Source organism: Acipenser ruthenus, chromosome 16 (assembly GCF_902713425.1).
Source record: "Acipenser ruthenus chromosome 16, fAciRut3.2 maternal haplotype, whole genome shotgun sequence".
Taxonomy (NCBI): domain Eukaryota; kingdom Metazoa; phylum Chordata; class Actinopteri; order Acipenseriformes; family Acipenseridae; genus Acipenser; species Acipenser ruthenus.
In genome coordinates, this window is record NC_081204.1 from 2,488,048 (window position 1) to 2,512,495 (window position 24,448).

Genomic DNA, 24,448 nt, shown 5'->3' on the forward strand with positions numbered 1-24,448 from the left:
CCAGCGCTGTTTTGTTGCTGAAGGATGTTCGTTCCATGTTGTTTGCTTTAGCAGGGCATGGAAAACCACACTATAGAAAACAAACCCCCAAATGATTGTGTAAAATGTAGTCCACATATTGGCTTGACACCTAAATCAATGCACATCAATTATTATTATTATTATTATTATTATTATTATTATTATTATTGTTATAGACCATGCTCTTTTATCCTAAAATCAATTTCCAAAACATTTTTAAAGACGTAGTAATATTTTTACGTACGGTAGAATGGACTGTAAGAAATGAAATATGCTTTATACAGGACTAACAATACCTATTGGTGCTAATCTGCCTTGAAAGTTGCAGGATTAAAAGGGCTACAGAAATGTTTTAGAAGTTGGCTAATTATAAATGAACAGCACGGCACGAAAATCTTACTTTTTACGCTTTCAGTTCCTAAAAAAAGTGAAAAGGATCTTCCTTTTTAGTGGTTTTACAATTGTGTTTAGTCTACCATTGACCGTTGCTTCTAAAAAAAAAAAAAAAAAAAAAAAACAAACATTCAAATGCAATTTGTGTCTGCAGTCCTATTATTAGTTCAACTATTGTGTAAAATCAGAAAGCTGTGGAGTATAAAGTAAATGGAGCATTAATGCAACTGCAATTCTGAACCGGTTCAAGGTGAATGAGCGTGCTTTATTAGATTAAATAGGAATGAAATTATAAGACTGAAGGGAGGCCCAGGCCCAGTTTAATGCATTCCTTTAATCCAAAGCACAAGTGAAGTGGCCTTTTATGTCTGGTTTAATGTTGGGTTTTTTGGGGGGTCTCTCTTAGAATAAAATAGAATGACCATTTTTCCTCTTACAACGGGCCTTAGAAACACAGCCCAATGTATTATTACTATTATGAACAGGAAGAGCTGGTTAATAAGTGAGTTAGTAGGAAAGATAGCTGTCGGTAATACTAATAAAATAACAATAATAGTAAAGATCGACTAAGGGGTAAAAAAGCAGTTTAAAGCTACAAGTTACTGTAATTTACAGATTATAACGCCCGTCCCGTTTTTATATATAACATGCATGTTTTGAGCTTGGGTTACATTCCTCTTTTATCTATTATCTTTGGGATAGAAGGGTGCAAAAGCTCCTTTCTGTTTTCCTGTTAACTCTTCAAACTGATCTTTCCACCTTTAAGACGTCATGATGGTCTGACAAGGAAGAGCCCAGCCCTATCTCTCTCATTATTACAGTATGCACTGCTCAAATGTCTCTGTAAAACAAATAATACATTTCAAGCCTATATTGAAAGGGAAAGCAATACATTTGGAGAGCAGTTTAATTAATCTCGTATTATTACCGGCTCTAAAGCGTGTTTGATGGATTGCCGTCTTGGCTGAAGCACTTTGCGGTGATTCATTTCTCGAGGCCAACACTTAATGTATCATCAAAAGTGGGCAGCTTTCTGTATTTCATGGGTTGTTTAACTTTTAGAAAAGAAAAGAAAAGTAATGCAAACCGTACATTTCTTACTTCAGCTATTTTTTTTATTTTTTTTTAACAGCCAAAGTCAACATTTGTGTTTCCCCCAGTGCCTCTCACTTTCACTGTGGAATGTTTGGATACTTACATTTCTACTTTTTTTTTTAATGACAAGCTCTTCTGTGCAAATTTAGTGGATTTGTCAAGCTAATACTGTTCTCCTGGATCTTTCCTTCTTTTCCTGTCCTGTGCTTCATGCTTCCCCAACTTTGCAATGTAGCAAGCAGAGCAGTTGTTCAATCAGATGTACAAGCCAGTAAGTCATTTCTGAAAATGCCCTCTGTAACATATGAAAGCATGAGGACTCATTGACCTGACATTGTGCTTTACTATAACCTCAGTTTAGCAAACTTATTTTTATAGATAATCTCTATACAGCATATCAGGTCTGCTACAAACTAAACAAGCTATGTAGACTTCAAGGTCTTGCGCCTTTAATAAAAAATAAATAAATAAATTATATATATATATATATATATATATATAATCTCTGATCAGACACACTGAAGACAAGGAAAAAGAAGCTTCGTCAAGGTCCCACACCTTTAAGTCTGCAAGGCTCATAATGGCGAGTGCATGCAAACATTGTTTAGTACAGCTAGGCTCATGGGATTAGCTGGGTACATTCGGACTGAAATACATATATTAATGCATACATAAAATCTAATAAAATACATACATTAATAATAATAATAATAAAAAAAGTTAGTTTAACAAGTATTCTGTTTCTAGCAACGTCAGTAAAACCCTCAGTGTACCATAAACTTTATACAACTTTTAGAGTCGTCCCTCTATTCAAATGAAGCGGATTTAAATCAGCAGCATCCGCTCTCCACTGGGGCTTCAGAACTTTACTCTTCTTTCTCATTGATGCCGAGAGGAGGGTGAGGATTTCTGGAAGCTACTGTGCTCTATAGAATGGAACTGGCCAGTGTTGTCCTATGACCTGGTCAGTTAGCAGAGTTTTCACAGCAGTGCTTTGTGATAAACATTGAAACAGCCATCTGGCATTGTCTGTAAATTAAATGAGTACACGCTGAAACATCTGAAGCTTCTTCTTATGTCATTTCTCGTTCTCACAGTAATCTGGTTTTAATGTCAATAAAAACACGGAAAAAAAATATAGATGCAAAAAAGCAAATGCTAAAATAATAAATAAATAAATAAATAAAACGTTAAAGCTTTTTATTAAAGCAGTCTTGGAAAACCTTACTGCCATGTCTCTTGAGCCTATCTGTAACAATATATACAAGTATCCTCATTCTGTTACAGTATCAGTCCCCCTCCCCTCCACTCCACTCCACCCCTCCACCCCTCCACCCCTCCACCCCACCCCTCCACCACACCCCTCCCCTCTCTGCTGCCTCACAAAGTGCAGGTGGCTGAAAGCACTGACATCTACAATGGTTTTGAATGAATTCATCATCTTGCTTAGCTAGCTACTGTTTGTGTTGCTTGTGAGTATCCCAGACTATCAAATATGAAATAATTCTTTTTTGCATTGCTTATGTTTGGTAAACAGTTCAGTGTAGCTGAGTGATCCTATCAGTTCGTATTTATACACGCCATGCTGTTTCAAGACCCCTTTAGAAGCACAGTAAGGGTTCTGATCAGTGCAGGAATAGGACTTAGTGCTTGTGTATATTACCTGAAATTGGCATTGGTGCTTTGTAAGGGTTCATTGTGAACCATGTAAAATAAACATTATGGAGAAAGATTATTCATGTAGGGATGTTTTAAAATCTCAGTGTCCATTCCCATAAAAAACTCTGATAGAGTTCTGACAGAAACAAATATGATAATTTAGGGTTACAGCTTCCTTTGGGAGACTTAAGTAAAATAATTAATTATTTTATGTATAAGTAGATTTATGATGTTTGCATAAAAAAGATATTTGGTAGTCTAACGAATATGCTGCCAAATTTAAAAGAAATAAAACACTTTCTTTAGGGAACTATTTTATCTGTGGAGAAGAGCGTGTAAGACAAAAGACGGTATTTATTTGAATTGCAAAACATTTTCAGACATTTCTGAAAGATTAAATTGCAGAGCTATGGGAGCAGTGCAGTAAATACACATGTCCTCTCTTAGTCTTATCCTCATGCTTCAATATATGTTGCATATGAAAAGCAAGAGTGTAAATTATCAGGAAATTTAAATCCCAATACTAGTGCTATCTGTTAAGATAACCAGTATTTATTTTCTAACTATTAAAAATTTAAAAAAAAAACAACCCTAAAAGCATTGCAAAGACTGTTTGACATGATCAGAACAGTCGTGTTACATTATGTTCGCCTCCCTCGCCATGCATGTTTCATTAAAAAATGCAATTCTTTTTCATTGCCTTGCTTGCCTCGTTTTTCCCTTTGCTTGCTCATTCAAGATGCCAATTAGGAATGACGGAAAATCTGCGGTAGGCTATACATTGTGGTGCCTTGTTGTTTGCTGTTTGTGTGTTTCTCCAATTATCAGTGTGTCTCCTTGGGCCAAATGTATTTTATACTTTGGCTGCAACCTGTTCTGCAACCCAGTTGATGGTGTATTACTGTTCCTTTGTTTGAAACGGTGCCACATTTTAGCATGTCTTCAGCTTTCACTCGTTCACATGCTCATACTGCACATGTACTCTTGTTTACCAGTTGTGTGTGAGGTGGCTCAACAGTTTTTCTCTTGGTATACGTGTCGCTTAGTGTCAAATAATGATGAGGTGTAATTGTTAGTTCATGATGCTTGCTCATCTGTGGGGTTAACCGATTTACAGTTGGACCAGGCATTATTTTTCCCCTCATAGGCTTTATAATTTTTGCAGTGCTAATTTAGACTATAAATGAATATAGCCAGAGCAGCATTCTCACTCCGCTCAAGGTAATACATTCCTGTCTGCTCACACATTATTCAAGGAAGCTGTTAATCCTTGATGTTATGCAGCAACAGTCTGACCCACTGATCGATCATTAATAAAATAGAACTGTATAGTCTGGAGACCCTTATCGGGTCGCTTTGACAAAGGTTGGATAAGACTTAAAGTCTTCCGATTTTCACATCAAATGAACTAACAACTATGCCCATTGTTTTTTGAATATTTTATATGAAATGCTTTTGACCTGCAATACAGGATATTTGAACTAATCTCTCTCTCTCTCTCTCTCTCTCTCTCTCTCTCTCTCTCTCTCTCTCTCTCTCTCTCTCTCTCTCTCTGTATGAATGCATTTTTTATAATGTTAAAGGCCCATGAAGCAGAGGAGGTAGCAAGGATAAACCCTGAGTTTGCAGAGAAAGTGAAGCACTTGGAGAAAGAGATGGCATATTACAAAGAAGAGTCGGGCAAGTCTCAGGCAGAGGTGGAGCGACTCCTGGAGATCCTCAAGGAAGTGGAAAGTGAGAAGAGTGACAAGGATAAGAAAATCGCAGAGCTGGAGAGGTAGTGATCTTCTAAATTAGATCACTCTAGAGCAATCATGAAACAGAATAACAAGTATGCTGCAGACGTAAATTATTTCTACTGTAAACACTCACATAGATATACATATGTGTCCATTTAATTTTACTTATGGTTTAACAAGGCACATACTGTATGTGGCTAACCCTATTGGAAATGCGGTGCAGTATGTGTCATCAAATCAGCTGTTACACAACTTGGCTTAGACTGTTTATTAAAAATCAATCCACAAGCTAAAGGCTGTCCAAGGTTTACTGAAAGACCATTGTATCCTACATTTTTATATATATATATAGATAGATAGATAGATAGATAGATAGATAGATAGATAGATAGATATAAATACAGTTTTCAAGAAACTAAAAGATAGGAGCTGTTTCTACTGTAGATAACCATTGGATGAAGTGACTTGATTTTGATGTTGATTGTAGATTAACGAATAGAGAATATTCCATGTTTTGTTCTTTTACCATATAGTTTTGTTCTGTATTACATTTTTTTGTTTTTTTAAAGAGCAAGCTTTTACATGGCTTGTTTGGGAGTAGTACAGTGCGACCACTCATTCGTACAAACATTTTTATGATTATTTATTGGGTGTTTTTTTTTGTTTGTTTGTTTTTTATTTGCAGACCTGGGTAAGTATACATGATTATGCTCGCATATATTTGTTTTGGGGGACAAAAAAAAAAAGCTGCATTCAGTGTGTGTGCACGAGGAATTTCTACCCTTTCTTGAGTTTTCCTTCATTTCAGTAAGCATGTGACCTTTGCGTTTCCTGTTACCCGTTTCTTTACCATATATGAACTTGTGATCTTCCCTGCACACGTTCAGCAGTTCACAAGTCATATACACTGATAGAGCCAATGATTGCTGATTGTGTGAGTATTGCTACCGTGGAAAAGCTTTCATCTACTAAACCCAGCATGATTGAAATGGCCTTGTAGTGGGTTGCTATTAAAAGTACGTCCCTTCCCTATCTCTCCCTCCTTCTATGGGTGCTGTTTGTTTCATGGTCTTATATATGCTTTGTGTTGTTGTGAATATTCCTGTGTATGTTAAAACAAAACTCTGCTGGACAAAAAAAAAAAACATTTTCGCATTGGACATAGTGGGAGGGACTGCATAGGGTTTTAACTTTACCGATATTTTATAGAGTTAATGGCCACAGTTCATTTGTTGCAATTTCTCTAACATTCTATAATCTGCAGTACGTTCCTACCCGGTGCTCGTTTTCCAGAACAGTTAAGTGTCTTTACTCTGTTTTGAAACATTGTGACTATGGAAGTGTCATCCCTCAGAAACATCGAAAGCCATGTCAAAGACAAAAATGGCAACACGTATGCTTTTCTTCCACAGTAATAGGGAGTTGGTATTCTGTATCATTTGTGCACTCCAGTGTGCAATTATGAGATCAAACCCTGGTGATTTGTGGGTTTTTATACAAAACTGTTTGTCTTGCCAAAGCTTCAGATCATTGTTTTACTTCACTGTTTTAAGCCAGCTGCTTAAAAATTAGCTTTGTTAGGCATTAATCTAATTTAAGATTGCATTCAGGTGTTCATACAGTAGAACTAATAGCAAGATGAGCCCCCCGTGTCAAGGGTAAACTGCCAAAAATGTAAGAACTAAGAAATTCCAGCACTGATCGAAAACAATTGCTTTTTTGGAACTAGGGAACAATAAAGAGTCTTATTTAGTGTTGCTTGAGTAACCTTTGACACCCTCTGTTGCGGGATGGTTGCCGGTTACCAACAACTGAGTGTCACTCTTGAACAATACAGGAAGCAGTGCTTTCTTGGCATCCTGCTGCATCTTATAAAACAGCTGTATAGAAACCCCAGTGGACAGTGGCCAATTTGTAAAGATGCATACAAATCAATATGTTATTAAATTGACATCCAAGAAATGTACTCGCAGCTGTGAATCTGAAAAATATTTTTTAAAAGGAGTGTGTGTGTGTGTGTGTGTGTGTCTGCATATGTGTGTGTGTGTGTGTGTATATATATACTGTGTAATATATATATATATATATATATATATATATATATATATATATATATATATATATATATATATATATATATACTGTATATATAATATATCCTTTTATGTCTTTGTTTTTCATGCTCATAAGGTAGTGGTCTATGTGTGTGTGAATGAGTGTGTCGGTGTGTCGGTGTGTATAACAAACTGTGTTTCTGTCCAACCTTACCATCTGTCCTTGCCTTCTCTTTCCCCTGTTTGTCTCCCTGTGTCCAGTGGCAGAGCACACTCTGAGCAGCACCTGTCTGTGTCGCCCGCCCCTCAGCAGATAGGGGGGCTGATGTGGGATTTCTTGGGAAAGTGAGTGCTCTGCCCTGGCATGCTGCCATGATGCACTCTTTCACTCTCGCTCTGTCTCTGTGTCGCTCTGTATCTGTCGCTGTCTCTTCTATGCAGCTTGTATGTGTGCTTACGTGTTTACCAGCACTGATGAGCTGATCCATGCAGTGTCCAGTTTGTTCATTTCATCTGTATGATGTATTAACCTCAAAACACACTCATAACAAAATCCAGCAGGACATAGTCACAGAATGTGCATCAAACCATTTGCTTGATCATGCATTAAGCTTTTTTAAAATACAGTAGTTAAAACTTCAGATTTAAACTTTGTCTTTTGAAAACAAGGTCAGTTATTGTGTAGATGAAGGTGGGGTAATTTGCTTTCACAAAAAAAGGGTGCCAGCTATATCAACAGTTTGGGCCCTGAAACGTTATTAAACAATAGGTTACATAGAATAAAACAGTAGTTATAATAAAATATGTTGAGAATCTACACCTCTGTTTATCATCATTATTATTTATACATTCAAGTTAATGACTTGGTAATAGCCCATCTTAAGGCACTGAATGATTTAAGCACTAAAATACCAGGTTTAATGTCTGCTTTGATGATGATCCCGTTTTGGTTTCAACTTGACTTAGATGTGTTTGTGCATATTTTTAATAAAACGATTACAATGATTTGTTTCCTGTTTATGCATACGTAAACATTTTAGTTTTCTTCACAAAAATATATTTACTCTTCTGATGTTGCCAATGTATTTATAATCTATACAAATCATTTTGATATTCGATTTCTTAAAATAAAGATCTAAGAGGTTTTTCTATGTACTTTTAACAGATGATTACTCTGTAAAGCTAAAATCTTTCATATTTCTAGTTAAGCAGTGAAAGACATTACAGATGTAAGCAACAAAAAAAAAGTTCTGTTTTATTTTTATTTTACTCATTACATTACATGCCATCTAAAAAAGCTTGCTGCTCAAGCCTTAGTCTTTAAAGCTGTTGTGCATTTTGTCTTCTAGGTCCCAGCAGCGCAGATTAAATGAAAGCACTTGTAAAATACTGTTTTCACACCATTATATTGTGGTGCTCTAATATGCCCACTGGAGTTATTTATGTCACCGCAGTATGAAGCAGTACTCCCTTTGCTACCTTTAGCGTGCTGAATTAATGGACGCATTTTAAGGTTTAAATTACCCTTGCCGACACGAGATCTTCAATAACTGTCCTTCTCGAGTTCCTGTGTGTAATTCATGAGCCACTCTTAATTTGCTTGATATGTATAAAGCAGTTCATATACCGACTAAGCAAATACAAGATGAGATAAGGCAATGCATGATTGCAGCAGCTTCTTTCATCTTCGTAAAAAAACGACAGCACTGTTAACCCCTCTTGATTTAAAAATGCCCATTCCTCTTCATTAAAAGTTATTATACTTGAGTGAAGAGCGTAGCCAGCCAATGTAAAAATGACGGTGGCACGGATGAAAAAATGAGCTTCACTGAAGCAGTTTATCTTTATTATTTCCCTACCTCATGTGGGAAGAATTGGAGAGCGGGATAACCACCATTTATCAAAGCCTTCTGGTGTCTGGTCTGCATAGCAGTGATGCAACCAAATCAAGATCCACAGCACAGCAAGCCTACAGTAATCAATAGGCTGTAACAGCTATTTGTGCATGACAAGAATGTATGTATGTGCCGCCTGTGGAGAGCTTGTACCTGGCATCCGAAGAATTGGTATATTGGCTAATTGGCACTGCATGTCATATATTGCTATACAGTATGGATTCTTGCATCTGGATATTTGAGTTAACGTAACTTTTTTTTAAATGGATTCAGTTTTTTTTTTATTTGTGTATGCTTGTTGAATATAATTTTAATTATATTTAGGTATTTCAAATTAGGAATGTATGAAAGTTAAAGTACTGTATTCACAAGAAGGACTATGTGTGACTGTTTATGAACACATGTTGTGATACCAGACTAATCCATACATTAACCAAATGGAATCTATGGTAAATGAGATGCGGAACACATGGTATACAGTATGTAGCTAAAACTATTCATTGAGCCAAACACCAGATTGACCTGTTATGGTATTGATCATTTTTTATTTCTCTACTTCTGTTTATAAGTCGCTTTTTTAATGAACCATTTCCCTTGTATGAACCTCATTATAACATGAATGATTTAAAAAGTGATGCGCCTAGCTGAGCCTTCATTTGGATTTATGATCTGTTATGCTTTATATTCGGCTGTACAACAATTTAATTTATTTGGTATCGGTGGTGTTTTAGCGGTTAAAACTGAAAATCAGAAGCCCTAAATAGAATCCCAAATCAAGATCTACAGAATCTGGGTTCAAACCATTTTTTCCTTCTTCGTTCATTTTTTTTGTTTGTTTTTCTTCTGCTTTTCCTTTTATAATTTTTTTCTCGAACTTGGGTCAAGAATATTCCTTTGCGGTCGGCTTTGCTGTGTAGTCAGTTACGTCAGTAAAAAGGGGAAGTTGAATGTAATCCTTTTGAGTGGTCAGAATGTCTGGTAATTCTGTACGTTTTCCATTTTTGCCTGTGCCATTTATATATGTGTGAAAGTTGTGTCTAACACCCTTCTAGAATGTGGTGTCTCAGCTGGTTATAAACTAGACTGGTTATCATTATCACTGAGATTAATAGTAACTTTCATTTTAAATTAGACAAAATAAAAGTTGTTGCTTTCATGTAAATAGCTTTATCAAGTAACAGAAAAAAAAGCAAAACCTGTTTGTAAAAAAAATTCTGGTAAGTAAATAAATAAATAAATAAAATACATTTAATTCTCTGCACACAAAATTCAATATAATTGAAGGCTGCTTGTACCTATTATGCTTTTTGAGAGGGGGAAAAAAAAACAAACAGGTAGTACAGGGCAGTATTGTGTGATGCTTTCGTAAAATGCTTAAAGGAGTTGTATTTGGTTTCTGTGCAAACTAATCTTGCTCTGTTCACATTTTTTCTCCTATTTTTCTTCCACCTCTTCTTCTTCTTTCTCCTTTATGCTCCTCCTACTCCTGGTTGCTCTCCAATCTGCTGCTCTCTCCTTTCCTGCATCCAGCTTGGCTTCCAGGTGAGTCCCTTCTGCTGTCAGTTTCTCTGGTGTTCCGTCTCCGCCTCCCTCAGTTTCTCTGGTGTTCCGTCTCCGCCTCTCTCAGTCTCTCTGGTGTTCCGTCTCCGCCTCCCTCAGTTTCTCTGGTGTTCCGTCTCCGCCTCCCTCAGTCAAATTCAAATTCAAATTCAAAAATGCTTTATTGGCATGACGAGAGCGCTCAGGTATTGCCAAAGCTTTTATAATACAAAACAGAAATAATAAAACAGAAATACAATTACAGAACATAACAAACACAAAAAACCATTGTTCCCTTCCCTTTGAACAATATAACTCCCTCCCTCCCTCCCTCTCTCCTTCTTTCCACCCTCCCTCCCTCCCTCCTCATCACCAGTAACCCCTGGTCGTGTATGCAGTCTCTCTGGTGTTCCATCTCCGCCTCCCTCAGTTTCTCTGGTGTTCTGTCTCCGCCTCCCTCAGTTTCTCTGGTGTTCCGTCTCCGCCTCCTTCAGTTTCTCTGGTGTTCTGTCTCCGCCTCCCTCGATAAGGTGTTGTACACGATATGATTCAGTGGTACGCTGTGTTCTAAAAAAAAAATGTCATTGGACTGTACCTGTTGAAAAACAAGTTTTTAACAAATAAACTTTCATTCATTTATGTTTGGTGAAAAAACTGCCAAAGATATGGAGAGAGAGTAAAAAAATAAATATTTGCAGAATATCTAAATGGCCCTCCAAGGTAAATTTCAGTAGTGTTTTTGTTTCTAATACAGAACTAGAAATGGCTCTTTTTGAAAAACAGTGCTGGAAAAAATAAAAGCAGTGTTACTACTATTTTATGCTTTTACTTTTGATAATTCTATTTCCCAATGAAAACTCAAACTCCCATTTCAGGGCCTGGCCTGTACTCCTGTGACCCTTATTCCTATTGACATTACGGTTTCATACAGTATGCATGTCTGTGGGATTTGACAGGTGCAGTACGCACGAGAACACAATGGGTAATTGCTTTTTAAATTAACTAAAACAAAACTTGGTCATCTACGTTATCATGATGCTGATATGTGAAGTGTTGTGTTGGTAGCAGTGCAGGGATATATGTTACTGACATACTTGCTTTAAAGCATTTTCCTTTTCTGTGAAGTTACTAATGATATAAGAGCCTTGTTATGTAAAAGTTCTGCATAATAATGTTATAAAAATAAATAAAAAAAATACCACAAAGGAATACTATATAGTTACCATAGAGTTCATATCCACTAAAAGCATGGAAATGACAGTGGAAACCTTGATGCGATCACTGTAGGGGGATACATGGTATGGTATTTATTCTAGGACATGATCTTTACCAGATGTGATTGTACTGCATGGGGCTGCAAAATGCTTTCCACAGCTCTGTGCCCTAGCATTAATGTGCATGATGCTGCAGTGTAGGTTATTGTGGCGAGTAAGCCTGCCAGATGTTTTTCTTTTTTCTTTTCTTCTGCGACTGCTGTTGATGTGGAGTGGGATTTAGCGTGGGGGGATTCCATGTCATGAGTTTCAGCTCTGGGGAGACTACAGTCCAAGTCAGGGCTTCGACAAGAGCTTTGCATGCCTGCCTCTCCAGCCGACGAGAAGGGAAGGGGGCAGGAGCTGGGTGATAGCTGAGGAATCATATCTGTCATTCTTGAAGTCTCACTATTTGTTTAATGATAAGCCCTGACATTTTCCATTTAATTACGAAGGTGAAAAATAGGGGGTGGGAGGAGCTGCCATTCTAGCTATTAATTTTAAAATAAAAGAAAGAAAGGAAAAAAAAATACTTCTTGATCTAGATGTCGCTTTACGTCAGCTTTTTTTCTAAATAAACCGATCATAATGGAAGCATTATTATTTTAGTATTTTTGAATTAATTAGGCTCATCTGTCCAAACACGGGCCAGTAGGACATTCCTAATTATTCATCGTGCAGTTCATTTTGTTTGCTCAGATATCAGATTATTCTGTCAAGAAATTAATTAATTCATTCAGTTCTGAGAAACATGATATTCTTATCAAAACAAAAGGTAAAGAAATGGTGCTGTGCTCATATTTCTTCTTAATGTAAAGGCTACAGAAAATTAAGCTTTACTTGGAGACGTATAGGTCTGATTCGCGAAATGTTAAATATTTGGAGGAATATATTAAGACTGTTTTTTTTTTTAAAAGGTTTCTAAACGTACTTTGAAAAATTACAATAAATGGCTAACCCTCTCAAACATAGGTTTAATTTCCTGCAAGCTTGATTTAAATCAGAATAGGCCAAAAAAAATAATAATAAAAAAAAATAACGAAAACCAGTACTGGGCTTATATATTTCTTATTAGGGGTGGGGGGTCTTGATAAAAGCAGGTTACTATATTAAATTGAATAGTTACAGCTATAGAAATCAATCGTGCCCTTTTGGAATACAAGGGTAGCAGCTAATAGAAATCCTTCAAATTCAAGTAGCGATTTCAGTGAAGCGAAGGGTTAATCGGTGGCCTGATAACGGGACAAATGTTTCATCTTAGGATGAATCTTTAAATAAATTTTAAAACAAAGGTAACCATTTACATTGTGCCTCTAATGACTGCATATTTACATAGTAGTTACGCATTATGCATAGTTAAAAATGTACTTAATGTGTACATCTTTTTGCACGATATAATGTAAGTACACTATTGTATCGGAAAAGGGTTAGGGTGCAAAAACTTGCATTGTAACTATTTTAAGTGCACATGTATTTACTAAGTAACTACTATGTAAATACACTGTAATTTGAGACACAATGTAAAGTGGTACCAAAATAAAAACAAATCACCTGCAGTGAAACCCTGGGGTTGAAGCTCTCCCAGATATTGTCTGTACTGTATAATCACAAGGACATTGCCCATTTGTATTGGCATTCGCTAAACAAACAAACAGTACAAGGCATTTCTTCCACTTGTTGATCTTTTTTGTTCTTCTGTGTTGGAGAATCATCCCGGTGCTTTCACAGCCAGAAGTGAATCCGACCTGTTTATTTTGGAAGCCTGTGTAGAGATTCCTTCTCTACACAGGCTTCTCTTCTCTTTGACTTTTATTAGCGATGATTGAGCAGTTGAATGTTTCCATATTGCGGTCTTTGGCATGTTTAATAGTTTAATGTCTGCTCTAGGATGTAAGGTTCATACCTCCTTTTATAGTTTAGGGATATCCTTTCCCAAACTTCAGTCTCTTCCAAATACCCAGACTCATACTGGGCTTTGGACATTTCACAATTTCTTTGAGTGCTTTATAGGGGTTAAAAGTTGTAGGTGGCTGGTTTATTTCATCTGTATACAGTATTTCTGCTTGCATTAAAAAAAAAAAAAAAAATCTATAATGTATCTTATCAACAGAATGCAGTGTTATCCAGTGAGTTGCATATGAATTATTGAACTATTCATAATAAAAAATCTCTATTTTGGGTCAGCCTTTTTTTCTGTGTTTGTGTAGGTACTCTTGAAAACTAGGTACTCTTGAAAGGGAAACCCAGGGCAGGAACAGCACGAGCAGTGACACTTTGAGTTTCTCCACATTGCCCCACGAGCATGTTGAAAGACTGCCCAGTCTGGACCACCCTCTTAGGGAGGGAGCGAGCAGTTTAGTCTCCATGCACATCCAATCGTGGCCTCTTGTTGAGGTGAAATGCTAGTGCACCTAACTCCCCACAAGGTTTTTTTTTTCTTTTTGTATATATTTCCCACCATCCTTAACTGTAGGATAGCAATATGACAGCTGTCAGGGTTATCTAAAGGAATCGTGTGAGGTCTAAGTTGGCTTCCAAGTGAAACCAATAGCCTCCTGTTGACTGTACACGCGGCAGCTTGACATTTTCAAGGGCAGCCTATGGCTGTAGGTTTAAGATGATTTCCTTGGAGAAATGCGGTTACAGCTCTCCTTGTAACCCTACATTTTAAAAAGGCTCTACAGTGAGTGCTAAGAGACCCGAGACACACAATCACTTCAGGGTTAAATACATACAGTTAAATAAAGATATACAGGTATGGACAAATGTGTTGCATCACCCTATAGAATTAAATCATTTTGCTAAATAAAGTTGAATGAAACCTGCTGAATAATGTTACATTAACATGTTGAAATGACATACCACTTTATAGTTTACCATATACTAACGAAAAACTGACACATTAAAAAATGTGACATTTCAAAATCTAACATGTAATACTGTACTACCATCATGGCTTCCGGTAGACTTTTGTGATATTATTTTGTAGTTTCTTTGATTACTTGTTAAGTACAAGTTCTGAATTATGTTCATATAGTTGTTTATTTTTTTTAAAACTGATGTCTCAATCCTAAAATTGTAGGAGAGAGAGAGAGAGAGAGAGAGAGAGAGAGAGAGGTTCATTCATGAGACTGTACAACAGTGGTTGTCTCTACTGCATGTGACATGAACTTTAAGTTATTTTTTCTCCCAAGTTTTAAATACTATAATAATCCCTTTTCCCCCACTAATCTTTCTTTAAAGATAAAAAGTAATTTGGCTGCTTAGGTTGCCATGTGATGTTTTTGGCAGACCAAAAACATTTTCTTTTTTTTTGAAGGGAAACGTTTTGGTTATAGTATGACAAAGCTATAAATTACACATTTTTTTCTCAGTTTAACATAGCAGGATAGATTTTAAACACTTTATTGAGCCTATGGTTGGTGGGAAATTTCGCAATGTCTTTGAGCCTGATGGACACCATAAACTTGGTTTTGAAATACACACTTTCCCAGTTAAAAATATGTTTTGTTTTTTTGGCATTCAGTTAATTTGATAAGATATGTAATTTTTTTTATTTTTCTAAAATGCTTTTTGTTGGGTGTATACACACTCTTTTTGGCTGAGCTACAGTACATTAGCCGATGTCTCTATTTCCTCCATTACTTTCAGTCCTGTAAATAAGTAGAAAAGGATTCTCTGTAGCAAAGGAATATCATTTTCTGATATTAATATTCATTTAAACAGTATGTTGAAGTTTTCTTTGTGCTTCGTGTAACTTGTTAAGTGACCTGGAGATGATGATTTGTATGATGAACTTCTAGTAACACATGTAATAGGTCATGCATTTATCTAGTTTCTACACGTATTTCCACTAAATGTCTTTCTCCATCTTATCAGAATGATGCCTGAGTTGCCTATAGAAAATAGCATGTTCTGGCTCGACTGCAACACTGTGGACTGTGTTACCAGTGGGAAAACTGATTTGCTATTATCTGCATGACAGGCTTCAGTTTTCTAGTTGCTCCAGTTATTTTTTCCCACCGCAATGTGATAATAAGCTTGGAGTTCTGGTTAATGTTTGAGCTTTGATGCCAAGATTCAGAAATGCCTAGAAAATGTTTTTTTTTTTTTTAAAAGTCAGGTTTATTGTAGCTGTATGGGTGGACCAGGCTCACTGATGTTTCCTTGTGACTAAGGAGGAGGAGACTGTGCAATCTGGGTTCTTATGCCTGGGTCAGGTGTATTTGTTTATCACACTCCATACTCCAGAGGGAACTCAGTAACGTTAATGAATTTTCATGAACCTCCGCCAACATTTTACCACAGGCTCTGTAAGCCTCCTATAGACTTTTTCGGATTGCGTTTGTTATATTGGTAAAACAACTGCAGTGCTAGCACAGATGTAAAGTTGTGGGACAGGTGTTCTGCATTGTACAGGGGAGTTACCTACTCTGTATGGTACGAGTAGCAGTTTTCCGATGTTTCTTTTCACTGTGCCTCTTGTACATGAGGTATTGCAAGCATAGCTATCAGAACATAATTAAGTTCAGAAAATGTCTTTATAATTCAACTTTCTGCAGTGCATTGCTCGCCTTAAAGAACAGCAGGGTTGGATTTCTTTTAAAAGTTCAGTCTTGGCAACAGTTGCCATATTCCTGTCGCTACAGTTTAGACATGGCCTCCCACCAGGGTTTCAGTGACAAAGATTAGGAAACTCCACTTTAGAGAATTCACATACATGGTGAAGGGCCCGGGGGCATACTTTCTAAATGAGACATTTTCTCCATAAGCAGCGTGTCACAGAGTAACAAGGAAAGATCAGTACATTGTTAATTAAGACTCTCCTTTCTGCCAGTATCTTCAGGCCAGATCATTCCCAGCTCCCTGAGAAACACAGTTTTAACATTGTTTTGTTTATTTTTGTAGAAAAGATGCCAATGTGATGCCAATCACTTGCTCGTTCTGTATGGTTTATGGTTGCAGGCTTGAGATGATTATTTAAAGGGGTAATACCGTTAGTTTGTATTGTCATTGAAGTAAGAAATAAAAAAGCGCAATAGAATATATCTCACTGCCCTATGAGGTCTTTTTTACTATTGGCAGCCCATGTTAAATATCATACCTTTTTGCACCATCCTCTTTCTGCTTTGAGCGCTGGATTGTTGTGTGTTCTGACTTGTACGTGTCAGGCAGCAGTGATGATAGATGTTAAAAGTTGGCGATACGGTTTAGAAGGGCTGAAGGAACTGCGTCTAAAACTGTGTTCCTCTGTACAGCTATACAAGTGTTAAAGAGAGAGGTTGGATAGTGAAATAACAAAATACTCTACATGGATAGTGGTCACAAAATTAAAATCAGATGATTTTTCATACAAATAACACAATCGTTTCCCAAAATGTATAGACATTTAACCCAGAAGACATGCACTTTATTGACAAAATATGGCTAGACTGGGATATTCCATCAGGTAATATATAAGTGGACTTAACTTATGACAGATGATCCATCCCTGCACATACCTGACTTCAACATGCATTTGTGCTGTGCCAGAAGATTATGTTTTCCTCTAAAAACATATTTTTTTTGTTTGATTGTTTTTATAGTATGACTTTAAAACTGTGGCCCCTCCTTTGTGCACATTCTTCTCAAAAACAAAATGCAAACTTACGAAAGGAACCAGACTAGTAGGGAACAACCTCAGTGTTGTAGTGTTTGCTGTCATTTTTCAGTAACATCTAGAAATGACTGGAGGCTGTTTGATTTGTAAGGCATACACTTTAGTTCAAATGAATCTGATTAAAAAATTTAAAAAATGTTAGACTTTCGTGATGTACGACTGGTCGATTTTTGCTGGTCCGTTGTCTGCAGCATGTATTTGGTTAAGCAACTGGCATCGGTTTGTTAGAATGTTATCTTTTGATTGCCTTGACAAGCCCAACCAAAACGTATATGTGGGTTTTCTTATGGGAGTCTGATCATGCGTTTGTCTGCCAGCAGCAGAATTTACAAGCTGGTGAGGAAGCGCGACTGTCTTGCAGTTTTACTTTGGGAATGTTTCTTTCAGTGCCCATATCAACACCTTTAGTGGATGTTTACAGTTGGTTTTGGCTTCGTTCCCCGGCCCTTCCTTCTTCTGTAACTTTGCGTATTTGTTTTAGGAGATTCCCTGTTCTGGGCAAAAGCTGAAGGCACAGGGATTCAAGAGAGTAAGGGGGAAAGTTGCGCTTGCACATTGTAAACCCTCGTTGATACTCGTGGAAGCTTGTAGTATAATTTCAGTGAGTTCTTACCTAGTTAAAATGCTTTAACTAAATAAATTATGCACCCCATTGTAAATATGTTCAGATAAATAAACATTTACTTAAACTTTCGAAAAGCACTGTGGTTTTTGCAGACTTTTATAATGAGTAAATAGCCTAGTCTTAAAGCACCATGATTCCATGTGTGTATGTGTGTGCTTGACAGTAAGTCACTTTGCTAATCGTTGAAGGAGATTGGTGTACGCCTAACAGTTTGCTCTTCCACAGTTGGCATTTTTTGTGTGTCACCTGTAAAACACATAGACTGCTTATTTAAATACTGTCTTTTAACTCCATGCTCGTAAGTAGCGGCGACAGCAGTCCATCTCCGAAGAGGCCCTCAGTTTAGCATGACGGATTAGGCTGCTTTTATGTTAAGTGGTGTAGTGGAAAATGAATGGTTGGCATGTTTGAAACAGAGAAGTATAACTTATGTTTAAACAAAATACACAGGAACCTTATTTATTTCTTGGAGGATATCAGGGATTCCAAACCCTACTGTACTGACTTGGGTGCATACTAAACAGAAAGACAAGTCTTTAATTTGCTTAGTTTTTTATGTATATCTGCAGTACATACACACATAGGCTTATTTTGCTGTACTGGTGATTGAGTTACAAAATACAGAGAGCAGACTCCTTTTTATCCTGTAAATAGGTTTGCCTGTTTATAGCAACCATATTTTTGCAACATTGTGAAATTATTATTATTATTATTATTATTATTATTATTATTATTATTATTATTATTATTATTTTTCTTTTTCTTTGCAGTGGATTAAAGTAAACTACGTACAGTGTAGAATTACAGTATTAACCAAAAATGTCCTCATCTAAACTAATGGCACACAACTTGTTTTATGTCATGGGCGACTAACCACTTTGTATTTGTCTTATATAAAACCCATTCCACAGTTTTGTTGTTTTTCTCTGCCTTCAAGATGTATTTTTATATTAGCATGCACATTTGAAGTAGTGCTTCTTTTCTTACCTTAGTTATGTATTTCTAACAGCTAACGCAATGGACATTCACAAGAAATAGGAGTAATCCTTTTGGGGAATATAAAAGGACACTGGCATTCTTGTTTTAATCCTTGCAGACTTTGCTTCTATTTCTCTTCTGTGCACCATACAAACTTAAGTTAATTTAGGCAGGTTGGATGCAATCCAGATGGGCAGAATCACAGCAAGACCACATCCAAAGGTGATGTCATAAATAGGGGGTTGCAGTCTCGCTATAGGCTCGTTTGGCACCTCATCTGAAGCACTTGTTTCATCCCCTGATATAGCATCAGCAGACAACAAGGAAACACAAACATGACTGCTGTCTGTGTTGTTTTGTCTAGTCGATTTTATAGATCTCTGACAAGAAAGCCTGAGAGTTCTTGCAAGCAATTAAGGATTTGGGAAGGGAAGTTAGCACTGCAATTAAAGTTTCTTACCTATTGACTGCTATGCTTCCCCCACAGGAGATCTGAATATTGTGCGTGTGTGCGTGCGTGTGTGTGTCTTATCATTGATTTTAATACTGTGAAGCTCATGCCTTCCACACAGAGTCCCAGGTGAAAGTTAACATTCCAAGCTACTTTTAACATATCAGGTTATTCGTTTCTCCCGTGCACAACTGGGCTGTGCGTCCCACAGTAGTCTGCAGTGCTTTTACCTCCAACATTGGGCAGTCAAGTTGCTCGGGGGCAAAAGGAAAGCCTACAGATCTTTTATACCCACCCTGCTGGGCAGGGCAGCTGAGTGGGAGTGAAGGGATTTGGGGATTGAGGGAAGGAATGGACAGAAGGAGAAATGAAATTAATATCTAAGTTCTCCAACTAGAATTTCATCCGCGCTGCAGCCGTTCTAGCCTAGCCATGCTTGGTGAAAACAGGACCTTTTCCACAGGTCACCACTAAAGTGATGAAAAGATAATGAAAGTGATAAAACACAAACAGACTTTTTTTTTTTTTTTTTTTTGGTCTTTGTGTCCAACTGGGAATATTTTCAGCGCTTTTCTGAATATTTTGATATTATCGTAGAAAAACCCTATGAGAAAATGGGGTTTCAAAAGTGGTTACATAAAAAGGCTTATCTTTGCATCCCTTGTGTCGCGCTACAGAGCTCTTTGTCAGATTATTTCAAGTTTTAAATTGCACCTAATCTGATCCGAAGTAGTAAAGATTCAGAGTTTCCCATGCAGTGATTTATTCTGTGATTGAAATATAACAAAACCTCCCTGGTTAGGAATATTAAAGTGTACAGCAAAGGGTAGTCCTAGATAGTCACGTCAGACATTCGTTCTTAAATGAAACTTCATATATCTGATACAAAAATAATATGACTGTTGTAGCTTTTCTATATACTAGCTATAATTTCTCTCCAATCGCATATTTAATTTATACAGGCACCACCACCAATTAGTTCTGTTTTGTTAAAAAACAAATCCATTGAACTCTCGCCAGCAGTCTAACTTTTATGCGCAATGTACTATATTTTGGGAGCACGTCCCATCACATATCTAATGTGTACCATGAAGAGTTAAATTACTCGTGAAAAAAAAAAATAATGTAATGATGATGTGAGCAAGATGCTATTTAATTTGTAGTGACACCATAAGAAAAAAAAAAAAAAAATGATGTTGTAACTAAATATCCAGCACATTGAATCTGTTACAACCCTCTTGAGAGGAGAACAAGGCAATAAAACCGCTCTTCCCTGTTCCCAGACAAGTGAAGGATCAGAACAAGAAGGTGGCCAATCTGAAGCACAGCCAGCAGGTGGAGAAGAAGAAGAACGCCCAGTTACTGGACGACGCCCGCAAGCGAGAGGACAGCCTGACCGACAACTCACAGCAGCTGCAGGTGGGTTCATACATCGACCTCATGCAGAGAGGCTTGCGCAGGACTGCAGATCGAGCGTGTGTCAATGATTACTGTTATAGGAATGATCTTAGCAGCTGCAGACAGGAATAGCGCTGCACGCTATATTATTCCTGCAGTCGTTTTTTTTCAGCAGGTCTGATTTATTGACCCCCCCCCATGTTAACGTTACTAAATACAGTAAAACATGAGTTGGAGTGTCTGATATACAGAAGGTTATTAAGATCAATAGTAAGTTATTTTGCTGTTTAGATCATTAAAATACCCCCCAGGGTGTTGTGTATCATCCACAGCAGATGGTGGAGTGTATATTGGAGCCATGGCATAACTCATTTAGCTCACAGTAAAACCTGGACTATTTCAGATTGCTGTAAAATAGGAGTCTCTTTTTTTCACCCTTTAAAGGAGGTCAGTGAGAGTTTCCTGCAAATGCAGTCGGTATGGTTTTTGCCCCCAGTCGAATGTGAGAAGACGCCAATGTGCCAAAAATCCCCATGTGCTTTTTCAAAATGAAATTGAAATCCATTCCAATCCATATTCATGGATGTAAATTATCATGAAGCTTCACAGCAAAATGCCAAGACTTCCAGGGCCTGTTTTATAGATTCAGCTGATGGTCTGCAGACAACCTGGGATCCCTCCTGAACCCAAGAGCTATTCAGGGGCCAGATGTAATGACATCTTGCAGCTCTGCTCTGACAGCCTGTCTTGCAAGGAATTGTGGGTCAGGTTGACTTTAAGATAACTGTGTCTTTGTTGTGTGGAAAATGTTTAATACTTGACAGGTAATGCAATTCATTTGAAGACATTCAGATTACGCCATGTCTGACCACAGGGCGCTCCCACACAATCCCACCACGGTTGCCTGGGACATTTGCAGAAGAAACTTAGAAACTCAAAGTGTCTGTTGATCTCTTAAAGACCTTGGTTGGACTTAGAGGTGAAAGGTTTTGTACCCCAGTGCCTATACTCTGTTTCAAGATCCTAATACCTAGAATATCTTGATCTGTCCACAGTACAGGGCAACACTGCTCTTTCCAACATGCCTCAATTCAAAGGGACCACCTTCAGCATGGGTGAGAGGTTAGTTCAACCCTTGGGCACTGTTTAATTCTATATACTTTTGATGAAAGACAAACGTAACATATTGTTGGGGGTATAGTTATTTTTCAATCTGGACAGGAATCTGCGGAATTTGAAAGATTCAGCAGAGACCTTCAAACTCTCTACACGCTCCACACTTCCACCCAGGCTCGATTCTATAGGTGAAAGACGTTCTCTTTGGAGTGTCGCATTGCGCAGTTCCTACGTAAAAACCCCACAGACGAAAAAAAAAAAAAGACATACCTCCCTTTGTTACCTGTCTGTTTTGCTCACCTCTCCTGAATGAGGGAAACGACATCCTCTGAATTCCACCCCTGGTGTATAATTGCATTATTCAACACCTCTTCATCCCAGGGAAGCAGATCAAATCAAGCCTTTTCAAAGCCTTGTCATGTTCTGTGCCAGGAGAGCAGCCTGTAGCAGGAATGTGAGGTTTGTGGAAGGGATGTACAGGCTAACTGATATGCAATAACGTTCTATACAGTATCGTTTTGTAATCTGAGTCCGAGTGTCAGTCAAGCCTCAGTGCTCAAGGAATCAAATGTTTAGTAGTGTAGAAGGGAGATTTGTGTTTATTATTATTATTATTAATAATAATAATAATAATAATAATAATAATAATAATAATAATAATAATAATAATGATAATAATAATAATAATAATGATGATGATGATTGTTTCAGCATAAAGAAAAGGTATTCTGGGGTAATAAAATAAAGTAGACGATACAGCCTAACACATTCTACCTGAAAGTTATCAGATCAATGGTGCTTCTAACCATGTTGTTGCTGGTTTGCTGTTTATCGACTAGATTCTTCAACTAGAAGGCAAGGTATTCAGAGGAATGCTTCATAATATTTCCACAGTGCCTGCATCCCACTAAGTGTTCACTTTAAACACTCTGTCGTGAACAGCCCAAAGGACAACACAGAAAAAAAAAGCAATACACAAAATGAACACCACACGTGGATAATCTGAATTTCTTAAAATTCTCATTTGGGAATGAGGAACAATATTTCATCCATGGTGCAAGCCAATAACTCATAACTCTCAGGAGATGATTCCTTGCAACTTGGTTTTACCCAATATTGTTGTATATTCCACACTACATACAGGACACATTTCATAAATGTTGTGCCCCCACAGCATAATCGCTTCTGGCTTGGTATAGTTTTGTACATTTGAAACGGGTGCGGGTAAAAACAAAGTGCCGCTTTGATCTCTTTATTTTACTTTTTGCCTTGTTGTTGTTATTTTTTTAAAGAAATGCAGGTAGTATCATCTGTTTTTCTTACACATTCCTAAACGTTCCCTCTATTGCTCCAAGACAGTTCTGCAGAAGCAGCGCACTTGCACCTGGTGGATACGATAACAACCTCAAAGGCGTGTGTTTTCGGTCCTTCATTTTCAAAGCTAAACACCACACTGTGAAGGTTTTCAGCACTGGCACCCCTCCCACATTTCACACTTCATTTTCATTACTGGAATCGCTCAGGCTTTCAGGCCTTAACAAATGTGTTCTGGATAGGCAGACAGGTTTCAAACCCAAATAGACATTTTCTGTAGCTTTTGGCTTTCTGTCCCATGTGCATTCTGTTAAGTTAATAAACTAACATAAAAAGAAAAGAAAAAAGCCAGTATTTTATGCCAGCTTTCTCTCTCTATGACCACAACATTGTCTTCAGCTTAGCGAGAGTATGTGTAGAATATGTTCCTTTTACACTTCTCGTTCAAAATGATGGCATCCTCTGGGATCGTCCAAGGTCTCTCTGTGTAGTTTTAAGCCTTGAAGCCCAGCTCCAGAAAGGCAGGAAAATGAAATCCCAATCACACAAATGATAGAAAGGCAAATAAATGGTTAATTGCTTTTAAGCATAGTGCAGAGAGGTCTGGAAATTACATATAAAAAAAAATATTTGAAAAACCTTCATACTGAAGTCCTTGGCACCACTTGCAAAAAATGAAAATCATTGCGTCTAGCAATCTCCTGTTGTGTCGTCTACGGAGTATTGTGCACTCGTGTGAATTAAACCAGTCACAAAACACAGTTTAAATGTGATGATGTACTTTTCAAATGGCAGGCCTAAAACAGTTAGCAGTCACATTTGAAATTTATATATAGTGCACTGCTACAATAGGACACAGGGATTTGTTTCACGTTTTTAAAACCTACATTTTTTTATTTTTTATTTCCTACTTTTAATTATTTTCTTTTTTTTAAATTAAATTACCGATTTCATTTGAAATCTTTATTACTTGAAATATCCCAATCGTCAAGTGTGACACTTCACTTTACCAAGAGACAGAAACAACAGACACGATATCTGAGCTAATTGTGGAAACGAGAATAGCATCTTTTGGGGAAAAAAAATAAAACAAAATAAATAAAGACAATATCATTGCCTTTAACAGCATTTCCAAGCAGAATGTTAATGTGCAGTGGAATTATTATTATTAGATACACATTATACATATGCCTTTTCTCTGTTTTGACAGTAGGGGTGCTATTAAGTTATGGATACAATCCATGTGTTCAGCTAAAGTA

At 37.2% G+C, this 24,448-nt stretch overlaps 1 protein-coding gene across 15 annotated transcripts in view; it reads left to right on the top strand.

The window, feature by feature from the left end:
• The window catches only part of LOC117963517 (ERC protein 2-like), a 262,184-nt gene that overhangs the window by 98,248 nt on the left and 139,488 nt on the right, over nt 1-24,448 (top strand). For 7 of the 15 annotated variants that reach the window (XM_058988385.1, XM_058988384.1, XM_058988392.1 and 4 more), the window contains 4 exons: nt 1,745-1,780; nt 3,908-3,937; nt 4,752-4,945; nt 20,645-20,780. In XM_058988385.1, coding sequence (XP_058844368.1) covers nt 1,745-1,780; nt 3,908-3,937; nt 4,752-4,945; nt 20,645-20,780 — 396 coding nt within the window. The remainder of the gene's footprint in view (nt 1-1,744; nt 1,781-3,907; nt 3,938-4,751; nt 4,946-20,644; nt 20,781-24,448) is intronic. The other 8 variants (XM_058988390.1, XM_058988393.1, XM_058988397.1 and 5 more) reach the window with 3 other exon arrangements.